This window comes from Xiphophorus couchianus, chromosome 9, assembly GCF_001444195.1.
Source record: "Xiphophorus couchianus chromosome 9, X_couchianus-1.0, whole genome shotgun sequence".
Lineage (NCBI taxonomy): Eukaryota > Metazoa > Chordata > Actinopteri > Cyprinodontiformes > Poeciliidae > Xiphophorus > Xiphophorus couchianus.
In genome coordinates, this window is record NC_040236.1 from 4554922 (window position 1) to 4570740 (window position 15819).

Genomic DNA, 15819 nt, shown 5'->3' on the forward strand with positions numbered 1-15819 from the left:
CGAGGATGCTTCACCTACTGTTCACGAAACACGGATGGAGCTCTGAAGGTCTGCTGGTGTTTTCTGAATGATGAGTCTGTGCATCAAGTTGCTGTCAACTGGTAGTGCCATGATGTGGGAGGGAGGGTGAGACACTGAGAGGAGGATAGAGGGAGGGGGAGGGAGAGAAAGAGGAGGGCGGCTGTGATGCCACACGAAGCAGGAAGAGAGAGAGAGGAGAGAGGGAACAGCCGTCCAGATAGATCAGATTGCTAAAGACTGATAGAGAGAGCAGTTGGGGGACATTTACTGGTTTTTAGGATTTAAAAAAAAGGACAGAGTGAAGGATTAAAAGTAAGAAGGACCTGCTGAAACGACTGCCTCAAGGATGGAGATGCAAAAACCAGAATTGTCTTTTGGATAGCTCTGTTTAAAAAGCTTTGCACCCCACTTTGCAGGTCCAGGCAGAGAGCGAGTGGCAGCAGCGGGGGTCCCGAGGTTCAAGGGTGGCAGCTGCATTTCATCTGCACTGGAAAAGGATGATGAGACCTAAAGGTGCAGAGGATGACGGAGTGGCCCTCTTCTGTTTTTGAGTAGAAGGAGGAGAACAAGCTGCGGCTGCAGACGTGCAGAATGCCTCAGTTTGGTTAATGGGAGCACTGGGAGAGGACGCAGCGCCCCGCGGTTCTGGAGCCCCAGTCTCAGACAGGTGGGGATAGAGGTAAGACGAGGAAGTTTACCGCAAACTTTCAGCCCGTCTGTCACATCGACGTCTGTCACTGTTTGGAGCAGCGGAGGGGCGTCCCAGTGGAACACGTCCTCAATCATTTCACTGTAAATACTAAAATCTCACAGGACATTTTTAAAAAGATCCGTTCCCAAACAGGCCGGAAGTATCAGTTGAAATCAAGACAGCAAACTAAACCAGATGGAGTTATTTCAGCCATTTAGTTTGTCAGGGGGATGAAAACTTAAAAAAAAAAAAAAAAAACACCTGATGGAAATGAAAATGGCAAAAATTAAAAATGAAACAACTTCAGAAATCAGATCAATTTGCAACCTAAACAATTGAATAGGTCTCATTTCTGCATTTTAATATAACATTTTATTTATTTATTATTTTTATACAAATACATACTCTGAGTTCCTCTCTCTTCTATTTGAACACATTGTCAAAATGTCCAAAGTTGCTTCTTTTTTTTTTTTTTACTATAAAAAGATGAAGAAACCAATGATTTAGACACAATAATGTAATGTTTTTTAGGTTTGAAATATTCATAAAATTTTAATTAATCACAAAATTATCAATATTCTAAAACAGAAACCCTATCAAATCAATTCCATTTTCACATTTATGAAAATAAAATAACTGGCAGTTTAAGAATTTAAAAACAAATTAGCTGCAACAGAAACAACCTAAACCAAGATGGCTGCTCTAAGACACAAACAGGCTACATAAAGTCCACTTATATCATGATTATCATGGCTATAATTAATAACAGTAGCAGCCAGAGTATTAACGTAGCTGATGAAATATCCAAGTTTAGAATCTTGATATTAAATTTGGTAAATTACAATGCAAATTTCCAATTAGGTCTTGGAGAAATATGATAAAACCTTATATATTTTTTTAAAAATGGCTCAAGTTTGAGAAATCCTGTCAATGTGAACAAACTATAAAGTCTGAATCAGCAAGTTTTACATTTTGCCTCAGTAAGGAAGCAGTTAAGCACAAGAATCTGAGAACAGAAAGCTGACGTGTTACTGGATGAACATGTTGCTTCAGGTGCTGCTCTCGCTTAAAACAATCATTGACGTGCAGGTGCAAAAAAAAAAAACCCAGAAAAAGACGGTTATGTAGGTTATGTAATGCAGATCTGCAGGTCATGTCTTCTTAAGACTATTTCGATTTCATTCACCTACTCACCAGGACGAAATGCGAGCATGAATATGTCACTTTCCAAAAGCTTAAAATCGTTTGATTTTTTTTGTTTGTTTGTTGTTCTTTTGCTTTTTAAGACTCGTCGTGGCTGCGGTGTGTTAGGTAACGGGCTGGAGCTGGTGTGTGTGCTCTAACTAACCAGTGTTGTTTAAAATTAGAAAATTACAGAGCGAAGGTGTGATGTGGGTGAGTCGGGCTTTGTGAAGTCGTACAAATAATAAAACAAGCTGCACCACCACAGCGCAGCACGGCCCAGGGAGGAAGCTGTGATGAGGGAACCGTCAGGTGTTTGTGCGACGGAGCGACTGCAGGTGCAAACGCCGAGTCGAGTCGTTTATTAGAACAGTGAAGCGGGGGGGTGGGAGTGCTCGGTTCTGTGGAGTTTTGTCGGTTTGCTGTAAGTTAGCATTTTTTTTATTTTTTTTTTGGGAAGAGCAGCCTGAATAATGTACAGGAAGTGGCCTAGATTCAGGAGCCTGCAGGGTCAGTCACCATCCAAAATCTGTTGGATTTCATCATGTTTGTGAGCAGCAGTTATAGAACTGGCAACCCTGATTATTTCAATAATCTAACGCATTCAGGTGGCATCTCTGCAGTCTGAAGATGCTACGTTACCTATTATGAGGAAGTGCTTTTAGGTCACTTGAGACCGGCTGAGTTCCACATGGTAAGCTATAGGAAAATAAAGTGACACCTGAGCCTCTGAGCTTCCTTCACAATGGTCTCTGGGGGGGATAAAGGGGGAGATTGAGGCGGATCCTCAGCAGCTCAGTTTCCTGTGCGTCTTACTTGAGATGGACCCCCCTCTCCCAGCGGACTTCGTTGTTCTCTCCATTCCATCCCACTTATTTTTTATTGCATCGAGTATATTTATCAGCGTTCTGTTGGTCTCTTCTTTTAAATTCCATGAAAAAAAAAAAAGTATCGGAAAAAAGTTCTGGAAGAAATTCAAGATTGCTCTCTCTGGCACGTCTATGGACTGCCGAGATTAGATTACACAGATGGACTCTACCCGCAGCCATCAGGCAACTTCTGGAGGCAACTTGTTGCACTCAGAGGAAAGGCAGCTGAATGCATTTGCACACCGCACTTTTCAGTTGTTTTAAAAAAACATTGACTCGTATCATTTTCTTTCTCTTTCACAGTTGTACACCACTTTGTGTTGGTCTTTCACATTAACGTCCAAAGAAATATATTTATGTTTGCGGTTGTAATGTGACAAAATATGGATGCAAAAGTTCAAGGGGTGTGAATACTTTTGGAATTTGAGTTGTTCCACTGATTGGTCCAGATGGGTGAAAAAAGTGTTTATTTTATTTACAGTAAATTTGTTAAAATTAAGAACTCCCTGTGTTTTTTATCTATAACAGAATCAGCATGCACTTTTTTCATTTTTATTTCTTTTAAAGTAGTTATTCAGGGTCAGTACATAAATGGAGATAAACTTATAATGCTGGTAGATTCTGTCAAAGCAGCGATCTCTATCAAAGAACCCAAAGCTTTTTTTTTTTCTGGGGGGTCAAAATCTGCAGGTCAGACCTGAAAAAAACAAGCAGCAACAACAGCAGGTCTGATCAGTTCATCTCTGCACTTCATACACATAAAACGTCAATTTATTATCATTAGTTTATTTATTTTTTATTGTTTATTAAATTGCAACATTGTGAACACAAACTGTGAAACTGTAAGTTTACGTAATTTAAACCGAATCATCAAGTCATTGAGCTCAAAAAGGGTTTAACTTTTGATCCACCAATATGCTTTGTCATTAAGATGGCTGATAACTATGATTTATTATTTCAGTTACTTATTTATTGCAGTAAATTCTCTTAGGATTTATCCCAATTTGGTGTTCATATTTCTCAGATTGTGTTTCTGATCATTTTTATACATTTTCAGTCATCTGGGACATAAACGATCCTAAACAGCTTCGTGTCGCAGCATGTGGACGCCTCCTGTTTCCAGGAGCTAGAGAAGTCCAGTTGCCTTGAACTTAAACATTTTCTTAATCAGTACTTTGCCGTTTTAAGTAGATCTGAGTGGCTAGCAACTTTACATTAGCAATGTTATCTCTTAGCCACTATTCAAAATGGGAAAGACAACAGCTTGTAGCATTGATGCAAGCCGGGTCCTTGTTGATCTACACCAGTCAGGAAATGGTCACAAGAAAAAAATCTACTTGTCTCCTCATATTTGCAGTCAGAGCAAGAATTAAAACGTTCAGAACATCCAGACCTGTGAGAAAGTTAAGGAAGCAGCAGAGATTATTTAGCCGCCACCTGCAGTGCGGAAGTTAATCTAAAGAAAGCAAGGACTTTGGTTTCACAGGAAAACAGCTAATCTTTGGGCTTTGTGGACGTTTTTACCTGGAGTGGCACTGATTGTTGAGGCACAATGTGGCCTACAAGGTAGAGTTTAGGATTTTCAGGCTCTTATCCACTGACTCCAAGGGCTCAGGAGGAATTTCTACTTTCATTCAATGAACCAGTTGGACACCCGACACTGCGTGGCTGCGGTAGGCTGTGGAGGCTCTGCGCCGTACGGGGCTGCTCAGGTCAGGCCTGCTTTGGTGCGACACACCAAAACAATGCTGGAGTTCTTGATTAGTTTCAGTTACATAACAGAGTCAGTGAAGTTGTGTGTCTGTAAAATACAAACCTCCCCAGCTGTTACATTTGTATAAGAAGAAAAAAAAAAAAAAGGTCCGACGTGTGTTTCAGGGTGTAATGAATTGAGCAAAACGAACCCTATTTTTAGCACCGACAGCTGTTGCTGTGATGAGCTATGTCGTCAAAAGTACTAAAATAGCTCCGTTGGCTACAGTACGTTTTCCTGCGGAGGTCATGTGTTTGACCCCGAGGGACGGAACGTGGAGATCCGGCCGCAGATCAGCAGAGCTTCCATGTGAGGGAGCGCACACGTAAAGCACCGGGGCTGTAGTGTGCGTGGCAGACGGCAAGGCACTCGGGATTTGGGAGCGCACATGAGTGAACTGTCGGGTCTTTGGGGTCCAAATCAGACAGGCAGACCCACAAAGCGGACAATGCAAAACAATTGAGCTGTCTGACTTCAGTCCACCTCCCAGGAGGTAAACATCTTGACCCCAGGGCTCAGCACTCAGCGCTTTGGTAAGGTTATCTCGTGCCTGACAGAGGCAATGATATAAGAGATGTCCCAAAATCATCCCCGCTGCTCATTTTTTGTCCAGACTCTTTGGGACATCTAGTGCCTTTCAAAAGTATTCATTCCCTTAAAGGGACAGTATTGTGTAAAGTAAACTTTTTTGAGCTTTACATCATGTTATAATGTGATTCTCTCCTCAAACCATACCTGGAATGTTGCTTTGATTCTTTCATGCATGTATGAGAAATCCTTTAATCTCCCATGGCAACCATTCAGCTGTGCAAAATGCCTGGGTGGACCTAGTGCAGTTTTCAAGGACGCAGTTTCCAAGTTTCTACAATCACCAGCGACCCCCGTGTCCCCCACTCAGTTCCTTCAGACTAGCCACAAGCAATTAGCAGCCATCATATCTCATCATAGGAGCCGTTTCTCAGTTTTCTGCTGGTAAAACATTGTTAAAGGGTTAATAGAGGAGCCATGTTGTGATGATTTTCTGAAGGAGAGTTTCAGAAAGAGCAGGAGTTTTTAAAGAAACAGAGGCCAATTTCAAGGTGTTAAATTACGAAGTCAAACTTCTGTAATGTCATGTTTGATATACACATTTCACAGACACAGACAGACAGACAGAAACATTTTTATACAAATGAAGGTAACATTTTTACTTTATACTATGTGGCTGGAAAACACACTGCCCCTTTAAATTTTTTTATAATTTTGGTCACGTTAAAACCACAATGTTTCATGTGCAACCGAACATTGCACATTTGTTCACATTTGTAGGGTGAAATTACCAGAATACCTAATTTTCAAAATTTTACATATAGAAATGTGTACATCTTTTGGCCTTCAAGCAAAAATGCATGTGTATATTAGTTTGTAGTCCTCCCCAAATAATAACGTTTGTGGTTGGAACATGACAGAATGTGAAAAAGTTCAAGGCCGAACATGTCTACGAAGCACTGAACATTGTTAGATTGGATTCTAACTCTGTAACTGGCTTCCTACTGGTCGGGATTTCTGCAATGTGTTTAATTACAGATGGTAAAGGCCAGGATACTGGTGAGAAATCTGCTTTACTCTTGTAGGAAGCACCAAGGGAAGGGGAGCCTATTTCAGTGCATCCTCACTGCATGATTAATAACACTGCAAATTTTACAGAATGAGGTCAAATAAATAGAGTCCTTCGGTCTGCATCTCTGCAGCATCTGGAATTGCGTGACCAATGAATCAGTGGCCGACACACAAATCCCACAGGAGTTCCAGTACACACAACCCCCCCCCCCCCCCCCCCCCCAGTTCTCCCATAGTATAAATATTGTAAACGGAGGACAATGGTAAACTTAGGCCACAGGCGAACAAACAGGGGAGCACACCTTGTCTGTTAGATGTGTGATGACTGCACAGCATGTTGCTGAAAGACCAGAAATACAGCCAGGACATGCCGTCCTTATTTCTGATAAGCATACATTACGTACGACGCGCCTCTTCAATTAGCAAAACAATTTACAATCTTACAGTCGAACTGTCATCACGGCATTTTGCATTGAATTATTGTGGCTTCAATGGATCGTTTCGACTTTCTGATATGAGGTTCTGTGATGTTATTGTCAGCCATAGTTCCCTCACCTATTGGAGCCAAATGTTATAGTACAGTGAGTTTATGAAACAGTGAAACTGTTAGCATGTTGCCATGTGTGGTAACATGCTAACAGCTAGCTTGTCTAGCCAATCGTTTCAGCTGACTTTGGCAATTCAAAACCTCTCAAAGGGAAAACATTTATGGATATTAAATATCTGCACTTCCACAAGAAACTATAGTTTAGCTTCCTGCTGTCCAGCTATTGGCTGTTAAAATCTCTTGAATTTATCTGCAGTGGTCAACTATTTTGTTGTTTGAAGCTAATGGCTTGAAGCTAATGGCTAGTCTGAGAAAGAGCAAATTTAAATTGACCGTCTTCTCTACAGCCTTGACATCCAATCCAATCCTAAAAAACATAATGCTAACACTATTTTATGAACCTTTGAACTGCTGTCCCATTTGCTCTGGTTGGTTATTTAAGAAGAAATAGCACATAAAATAGAGGTTGCATTCTGTGTGCCACTGGTGATTTTCAGGTGTAAAGCAAAACTATTGCTTTATATAATCTGACAGTTCAGCAAATCCTCTTTTATTTTATTTTCTCACTGCCTTACCTTTCCTTTAGGGAGAGGTGGCAAAAGTGTTCACATTATTTACTTCGGTAAAAGAACTGAAGTAAAAGGTGAGTTTACCATTCTTTCCTTACGTGAAAGTAAAATAAAGTACAAGTTTTAAATTATAGTAGAAAAGTTAAATGTAAAAGAAATATAACTTTCACCTTCAAACATACAAAATAATCCTTTATAAATCTACAAAAGAAAAAGTTGTCCTCGTTTGCTCATAATCTCCCTTAGAAACATGTTTACCTAAAAGTGTTTGTTTTGTTTTTTTTCTGATTTGACAAAAAAGAGTTCTTAAAAGAATTGTTTTTTTTGGTCCGCAGAAAACACAGCTACAGATGGGCAATGCCTTGTAATCTGAATCTGTTTTGTCATTGTTTATAATGTTTACTGTCTTCATCCATGTTGCGGTTAATATTTTTCTCTGTTTGACAAAACGTCCTCCTACTGGATCACTTCTCTTTGCCCAATTCGTTTCCCTCTTTTCTTACAACTTTGTCTTCATCGATAAACATCGAAGCAACAAGCCAGTTTTGAGAATGTAGTCAGCAGAGAGGACAGTTATTTGTGTTCAACTGAAGGGAGTAAAGCATCATCAGAAAAATAAATAGAGCTACTGAAGTACAGTAACAAAGTTTTAGCTCACTACTGGATGGAAATACTTTGGGAAGATCAGTTGTGGTGCACCGTCACCTCCTATTTCCAGTATACATAATCTTTAGCTCCTACATAAATTAACAATTTTATCAAGTTTTCAAGGTTTATGAAACAGTTTCCTCATAAACCGTTTTAAATCTTTGAGACTGAAGTTGTCTTTAAACGGTAGAAGCCCGCTTTGTTCTTAGTTTGTCGTAGTTTCAGCCTCCACCTTCCGACTAATCTGGATCCAAGAGATGCTAACCAATTATAAGCCTCACACAGAACATGATTTATAAAATCCCAAACTATCCCTTTGATTAGCTGTCACTTCCAACTTTCTTAATAATTCTAAAGAAAAACACAGGAAAGGTAATTTGACATAAGTGGCGACTGTGTGAGGCCAGCCCTGCTCTTGTTCAGCTCACATCAAAAGGCAGGAAGACTCTTCTGGGAGCATTAATTGGATTTAATGTCATGATGATTAAAGAGGGCAGGAGAAGAAGAGGATAGTAACCACAGTAACTGGATGAGCTCTAACACTGAAGACCCTGAACTGGGAATTACAGACAAACACTTCCTACTAGATGTGTAATTTTTCTCCTTAGGGCTTCATTCCTGTTTCCTTCTGGATTAACCAGAAGGAAATTTTTTTCCTATTTTATATTTTTATTTTATATAAATATTTTTTATTTTTTATATTAATATTTTATAAAAGAAATCTATAAAATAGTTATGATTCAATCCATACATACATGTATTTGGTAAATAGGGCACAAATAAAATATTCCATGGACTTTATATCCAACAAAAAAAATTAAGAAACAGGCACAGTTGCCAATGCCCTGCAGAAAACTCTTATTCGCAAATAAGTGGTTCTGTAATTTAAAAAGATAAAAACTTGTACTGTTTATTATTTGCCAACAGGTGTGCTGTTTTACATGACCTGACCATCATGTTACTCACACTACTCTCTCCTGACGCTCTCTACAGGAACTGGATTTATCCACTGAGCTCCCACTCTGCCCCCTAAATGACTCACTAAAATGCAGCTTAGCCAGTGATCAAGCTGCTAGGGGCCTTGATCACACACTTGGACTCCAGGCCTGCCCGTCTGACAAAAGCCCTGCAGCTGGAGACGACATCAAGGAGCATGAGTGTGGGAAGAATCAACCGCTACAGCATTGTTTCGTCAGAGGAAGAGGGCCTCCGCCTCACTACCATGCATGGCATGAACGGCTTTGGGAATGGCAAGATCCACACACGCCGCAAGTGCCGCAACCGCTTTGTGAAAAAGAATGGCCAGTGCAACGTGCAGTTTGCCAACATGGACGACAAGTCACAGCGCTACATGGCCGACATCTTCACCACGTGCGTCGACATCCGCTGGCGATGGATGCTGATAGTCTTCACTCTTGTGTTTGTCATATCTTGGCTGGCCTTTGGGTTGGCCTTTTGGGTCATTGCTTTGCTGCACGGGGACTTGGACAACCCAGCTGGAGACGACAACTTCACTCCCTGCGTACTGCAGGTCAACGGATTTGTGGCCGCGTTTCTGTTCTCCATTGAAACACAGTCGACCATAGGGTATGGCTACCGCTGCGTGACCGAGGAATGCCCAGTGGCCGTCTTCATGGTCGTCTTCCAGTCGATAGTTGGCTGCATCATTGACTGCTTCATGATAGGCGCCATCATGGCTAAAATGGCGAGGCCTAAGAAGAGAGCGCAAACGCTCTTGTTTAGCCACAACGCGGTCATTGCCATGCGGGATGGAAAGCTGTCTCTTATGTGGAGAGTGGGAAACCTTCGCAAGAGTCACATTGTAGAAGCCCATGTCAGAGCACAGCTAATCAAACCTCGGATAACCGATGAAGGGGAATATATTCCGCTAGACCAGATAGACATTAATGTAGGGTTTGACAAAGGTTTGGACAGGATCTTCTTGGTTTCACCCATCACTATTCTCCATGAGATAGACGAGGACAGCCCTCTGTTTGGAATCAGCAAGCAGGACCTGGAGACGGCAGACTTTGAGATCGTCGTCATCCTAGAGGGAATGGTTGAAGCGACCGCCATGACCACGCAGGCTCGCAGCTCCTACCTGGCCTCTGAGATTCTTTGGGGCCACAGGTTCGAACCTGTCCTGTTTGAGGAAAAAAACCTGTACAAGGTGGATTATTCACACTTTCACAAAACGTACGAGGTGCCGTCCACACCTCGCTGCAGTGCCAAGGACATGGTGGAGAACAAGTTCCTCATGCCCAGCTCCAACACCTTCTGCTATGAAAACGAGCTGGCATTCCTTAACCGCGACGAGGAGGAGGACGACGACTTAGGCGGCGGGAGCAGAGCACTGGCAAATCAGAGTCCGGACAGGAACAGCCGACATGAGTTTGAACGTTTACAGGCCACCAGGTCGTTGGATCAAAGATCATATCGTAGAGAGTCGGAAATTTGACGCTAACTCATTGACCAAGCAACAGATTCCTTTAACTTTATCCATGGAGTAAAAATGCAGAACAATGCAAAGTGCCATAGGTAGAGCTAAGAATTGTAAGAGAATTGAAAACAAATACAAAACCCTTAAAAAGGGATTCTTTTTGAAAATGCAAGTGTGTAGATGGCAATGGTAAGTAACGTCTACAATTAAGGAAAAGATAGACCTCCTTCCTTCACCAAAACTTGAATGTTTTTTCATGCGGTCATTTTGAGTTAAGAACGCTATTTTTTTGGCAGGACCTTATGATACATCTTAGGTGTAAATATATTTCCTAAATAAACCGTTTTGTGTGCAGTACCAGATTCAAAAGCACCTTTAAAAGTAGAACGTGTTCTTGGCCACCTGTAGTAATGTTCTGGATCTTCTCTTCAGCTCGTCTAGCAATGCTGTAATTTGCTGGACAAGCATAAAGGAAGACATTAAGAATTCAGTCACAAAAGCAGAACATCATTTCGCAGCTTTGTTTTAAAAAACTCTAATTTCTACCGGAGAGCAGGAAACATTAAATGTGCTTTTAGTTTGACGAAGAATGTAACGATCAACTAAAATGAAACAGCAACAAACACTTTATGACTTACTACGGCACTTGCGATGAATTCATACGTGTCATTCATGTCATGGTTTTAACATAAAAACCACAAAAGCAAAAGTGATGAAAAGCAACATTCACATGCTTTAAGGACATGCTGGAGCAATCCAGGCTTATCCTGATGAAGGTCACCCATGAAAAGCTGTTCATTGTAATCTGACAAAGAACAACAACCTAAAGGAACTACAACCATACTTGTGTATAGCATGTAAGCAACCAGGTCTTTTTTTTTTTTGGCTGGTATCCATAAACTCATATATATTCCATATGAAACTTAAGCAATAGTTTGCATTTTTGTTAAAATGTGGTTGTGTGGAGCAGTTACAAGGCATCAGTATCTTAGCAGGAATCTCAGTGTAGTAACTTCAGTCAGAGATCTCACGGCCAAATCAACCAGTTAAAACAACTCAAATTCTAAATCCAAATGCTATATAAAGTATTTTGAGAGATTATAATTTTATCATGAGATTTTTTTTTATATCCAGAAAAGACCATGTGCTGATAAAAAAAAACATCCTTCATCTGATCACTATCATTTAGCTCAGGCAAATATCCTTTAATCTCCTCAATATAAAGAACCAATTTTTTTAACAAATAAAACTGAAGAAAAAGTTGACATAAATTTGATCAGGGAAATGTTTATTTAAAATGTCTGAGCAATATTTATGTCATTGTAACACCAAATTTAAAAACAAAACTCTGGCTGTCTTTTAAATGCGCAAGGTTTTATCAAGTCGTAACACAGAAGACGATTGATTGAGAAAATAGACAAAGTAGAATCAATTGTAATGCATCATGTGAATTTGTCTTGATGTAAAAATACCAACTGTAGCATTCCCTCAAAACACAAGGAATATTTTAAGCTTATGTTGTTCTGGATGCTGGATAACGGCTCTGAAACTGGCCCTGCACTGGGAAGCTGTTAGCTTGTATCTTCTGTGCGAACAGCTCCAGTTATTTTTAGGTAAAACATTTACTGCTCGTAATCAATCCACACAACCTGTTTTCTGTTTAAAATGAATCTATGCATATTACCCAAATCAGGGGATAAACAGCTAATCTAATCTGTATGTTAAACAATTGTGTGATGACATTGCTTTAATCAATATCCACTGTAGGAAATGAAAAATGGTGTGAAATCGGTTTCCATCGGTAGATGTTTCATCATGACGAAAAAGGGAAATTCAAAGGTGAAGATAAGCTGGAAATGGAAAATGTCTGTTGTTAAGAATGATTCAGTTTGCATCAGCTGTGATTAACAAAACATATTAACGTACAGTTAATGTGTTTTTGATTCTTTAAAAGGTGGGAAACACCGTGGCTGTTACAAGAATGAGAGATGTAAACGTTAGTTAGATAATAGGAATGTGAACATAAAGGCAGCAAATGACCGACTTCATCTGATTGGTTAAAATCCTACTGTAGACAGACATTTAGCTGAGAAAAAAAGAGCCGAGTCAGTTTAGAGAGGCATAAATAACAGCAATAAACACTGAAGCACATCATTTTTCAGCCGATTTAATTAAATGTGTTACGATTTCCTCTTAGTGGAGCTTATAAATCCAAAGAAGTTTTTGAAGGGTGTAATGGAAATGGTCTTTTTTTGTTTTTTCATTTCGACTATACCTGTATCGCTATTAGTTTTTGTATATATTTGATACCAAAGTAACAAAGTGTTGCTTATAATTAAGTTAAAAACTGATTAAAAACTGATGGTTCCCACAGCAACCATCCAAAGAAATTTAGGCTGACAGTTGTTGACAGAAATCATTGAAAAAAGAAAAAAAAATCAAGTTTAAAGCAACATTGTCTCCCCCTGCCACGGACAATAGGAAGTGTAATAGATCCCATACTGGATGCTTCATCAGAATTCATCACTAATAATAATAATAATAATAACAATATCTCGCCTGAACTGATTTTTGTTGATGTTCACATTCATCTACAGAAGAGAGAAAATGGAATGTGGTGAAATATGACAACAGAAGGAGAACCATATAATGGTTGTTACGTTGGTCACAATGACTAATATTTTCTTAATAGTCATTTAAATGGTTTGTCTGATGATAATATTTCTTAGTAATTTGCTAGAGAATAGAAAAATGTGCAGTTGGGCAAAAATAAGTATTGAATTCATTTTGCAGGAAAAGAATCGACATATTGACTTGGGATTCAGACCAGATGTTGGTAACAACCTATACGATCCATAAGTAGGAAATCATGAAAACAAATAAGTCCACATACTGTATGAAGTAATAATGTGGCATAAAGTGAGATGACACCAGCTATGAATGAATGAAAGCAGCGCAAAAAGGGACAGAAAGTTAAGAATTTTAAAATAGCTGGCAGAGAAGAAGGTTTCTCAACATGTCCTGGTGAGTAAGAGAAAACAGTTGCATTTCTAAACTTCCAATAGTTCCATTGGTGTCAACATCTAGAATTGGAAAGAGCACATTTTCATCACAAAGTGGTCATGGCCGAGCACCTTCCACGATTTTTGGCAGAGAAAGGAAAAGAATTATGAAAACAGCTGTCAAAGAGCCGCGGACCAATCACTGAGAGCTTCAGATCAACTTCCATTAGCAGATTCCATATTGTTTCACGAAAACAATAAGTCCACTCAACCGCCACTGCCTCCATCAATGTCTGCAGCGCAAGACTCCGCTGCTGAAGAAGAAGCATCAAATGTGGAGAAATGTGCAGAGATGTTCTTGATAAAAACCCAAAGATGAATTCAGCAAGGCAATGGTACCAAACACTCAGCCGAGGGGGATCTCGGTGCCTGTCAATAATGCTGCTAGAACGCCCCACTAGTCAATCAACCGATCTGTGGAAATCTATGGAAAAATTTGAAAATCTAAAGACGGTTTATGTTAAAGGGTCAAAACTCAAATCTGAGCGAAGCACATAACTCAGATCATAGTTATTAACAGCTTTTCTATTGAGTTTTTAATGAATTTCCTGTACTGTGTTAAATGCTTGCTCCCTGTGTCGTTTCACTTTGTGACACATCATTTATTGACTTTTTAAAAGTAAGATTTCTGTGGATATTCTGGTTGTTGCCAACATCTGCCAGGAAAGTCAAAGAAGGAGCTGAAAATGTTCACCACTTATTTTCCCTGCTGTTCATAGATATTTTTGTTGTTGTTTGATAAGCATTTTTTTCCCAACCTTTACTATTTGTTATGCTCATTACCTTCTGGGAAGGTTCTGTATACTAAAGTATAATATTTCTGCACCTGATTACTAAATTGTAAAGGAAATAAAAGTGAAGAGTCAACAACTTCTTCACTAGATCAATTTGTTTTTGATTTGTTTTCAAAAAGTTGTTTCAGCTTTAATATTGTTCCCACCAGCCCTTAAAGAGGAAGCAAACATGAAGGTTTTAATGAAATGTAAAGGTTTAACAAAACAATGTTACGATGAACATTGTCAGGCGGATTAAGCCTGCTTATTTTTATATAAGGTTCTTTTTTGATAGAGAAGCAGCAATAAATATTTATCTGTTTTTACCAGAGTATTACAAATGAAATCACACCTGTAAGTTAAGAATCAGTATTCTTGTCTGAACCGTTTTTATTTTCAACTCTCTATTTTCATGATCAAACCGTTTTATTTTCTTTTTTTCTTTTAAATGGATGAATGAGAGAAAGAAAGAAAGAAAAAAAAACAAGGAAAAAAAACAAACTTTGACCTCTGTAGAAGTCTTCCTCTGTCCAGCAAAATGTCTACTGGACGTTTGATTTTCATTGAAAGAAATTCAAATTCTTCAATTAAAAAAAAAAACAATTTCTGTGAAACAAAAAGACTACTGTTTTGTTTTGTTTTTTTATCTTGCAGTTAGAAACTCAGTGGCTCCCTGGTGGTGCGCCGTTCATTCGAGACGGCTCATCAGTTAATCACAGCAGCACATGAACAACTATTGGGCTGAGGGGCCTTTTGGCCCTTCTGGGGGGGGAAAAAATGTCAGAAGGGTTGCAGCTGATTTATGTATGAACACATGAGTGATCATGAACGCAACAGGAAGTCTTAAAGTTTCGGAAAACCTTCAAGTTGAAGACCTCGCCGAGGGATTGATGTGTTTTCAGTTCGCTCCACCGCATCACAGTTTTTCCTCGGTTGATTTTGGTGCATTTCTCGAAACAATTCGTACAAACAGCAAAACACGGTGGAATACCTGCCTACAAAACACAGTTTCTTTCCCAAAATCAAATCTCAACTCCATGTTTCACTGTGTTAAATGCTTAGTCGTGTCAATACAGCAGCGCACTTCGGAGGAAGTTTCTGTTATTAACTATGGAGGAAGTTTTTGAAGAGTGTTGTAAAGTGGAATTGTGAGCGTTCAATGGAAAGAGACGGAGCAATATTAACGTTTGTGGTTTTACTGTAGTTTGTCGTCAATTTCATTTAAAAAGGAAAAGACAAGAAAAAAACCAAACTAGAGCAGAAATGGGAACATGAGGCGATCTTAAGAAAAACTAGACATGCAGCGCTTTAGGATTTACGTTACTTTATCATTTCCATCTCAATGTGGAGGAAACGTCCTCAGTGGATGTCAAGTGTTTTATAACTTCATGGCTTCCAACACTTAATGACGCTTCAGGATTTCACTCTTTCATTTACATCGGCGAAGTGGTGAAAACCAACCAAACACACACAAAAATTCTAAACACACATTTTAGAGACATTTAGTTTAAATTGAATAATCTATCTTAATTGTCAATTCCATCAGTAACTTTAGACATGCATGTCTTTCGCAATTTTAATCAAACAGATTTTTTCTTTTAATTCAAGGATTGTATCCTTGAGTCCTTCGTTTGTTTGAATCAAATCCTACATGAAGTCAAGCAT

The 15819-nt window shown here is 39.3% G+C and overlaps 1 protein-coding gene across 1 annotated transcript; it reads left to right on the forward strand.

Annotated features, from left to right (window-relative positions):
* The first annotated feature begins 239 nt into the window (after window positions 1-239).
* LOC114150437 (ATP-sensitive inward rectifier potassium channel 12) lies at window positions 240-14757 on the forward strand. The gene is made up of 2 exons (XM_028026831.1): window positions 240-700; window positions 8873-14757. Exon 2 carries the CDS (start codon window positions 9033-9035, stop codon window positions 10335-10337), a length of 1305 nt encoding a protein of 434 aa, XP_027882632.1. The 5' UTR covers window positions 240-700; window positions 8873-9032; the 3' UTR covers window positions 10338-14757.
* Window positions 14758-15819: the final 1062 nt, after the last annotated feature.

Bases quoted from the DNA above. Each gene is read 5' to 3' on its own strand.
- LOC114150437 (XM_028026831.1), top strand. From the start codon at position 9,033: ATGAGTGTGGGAAGAATCAACCGCTACAGCATTGTTTCGTCAGAGGAA.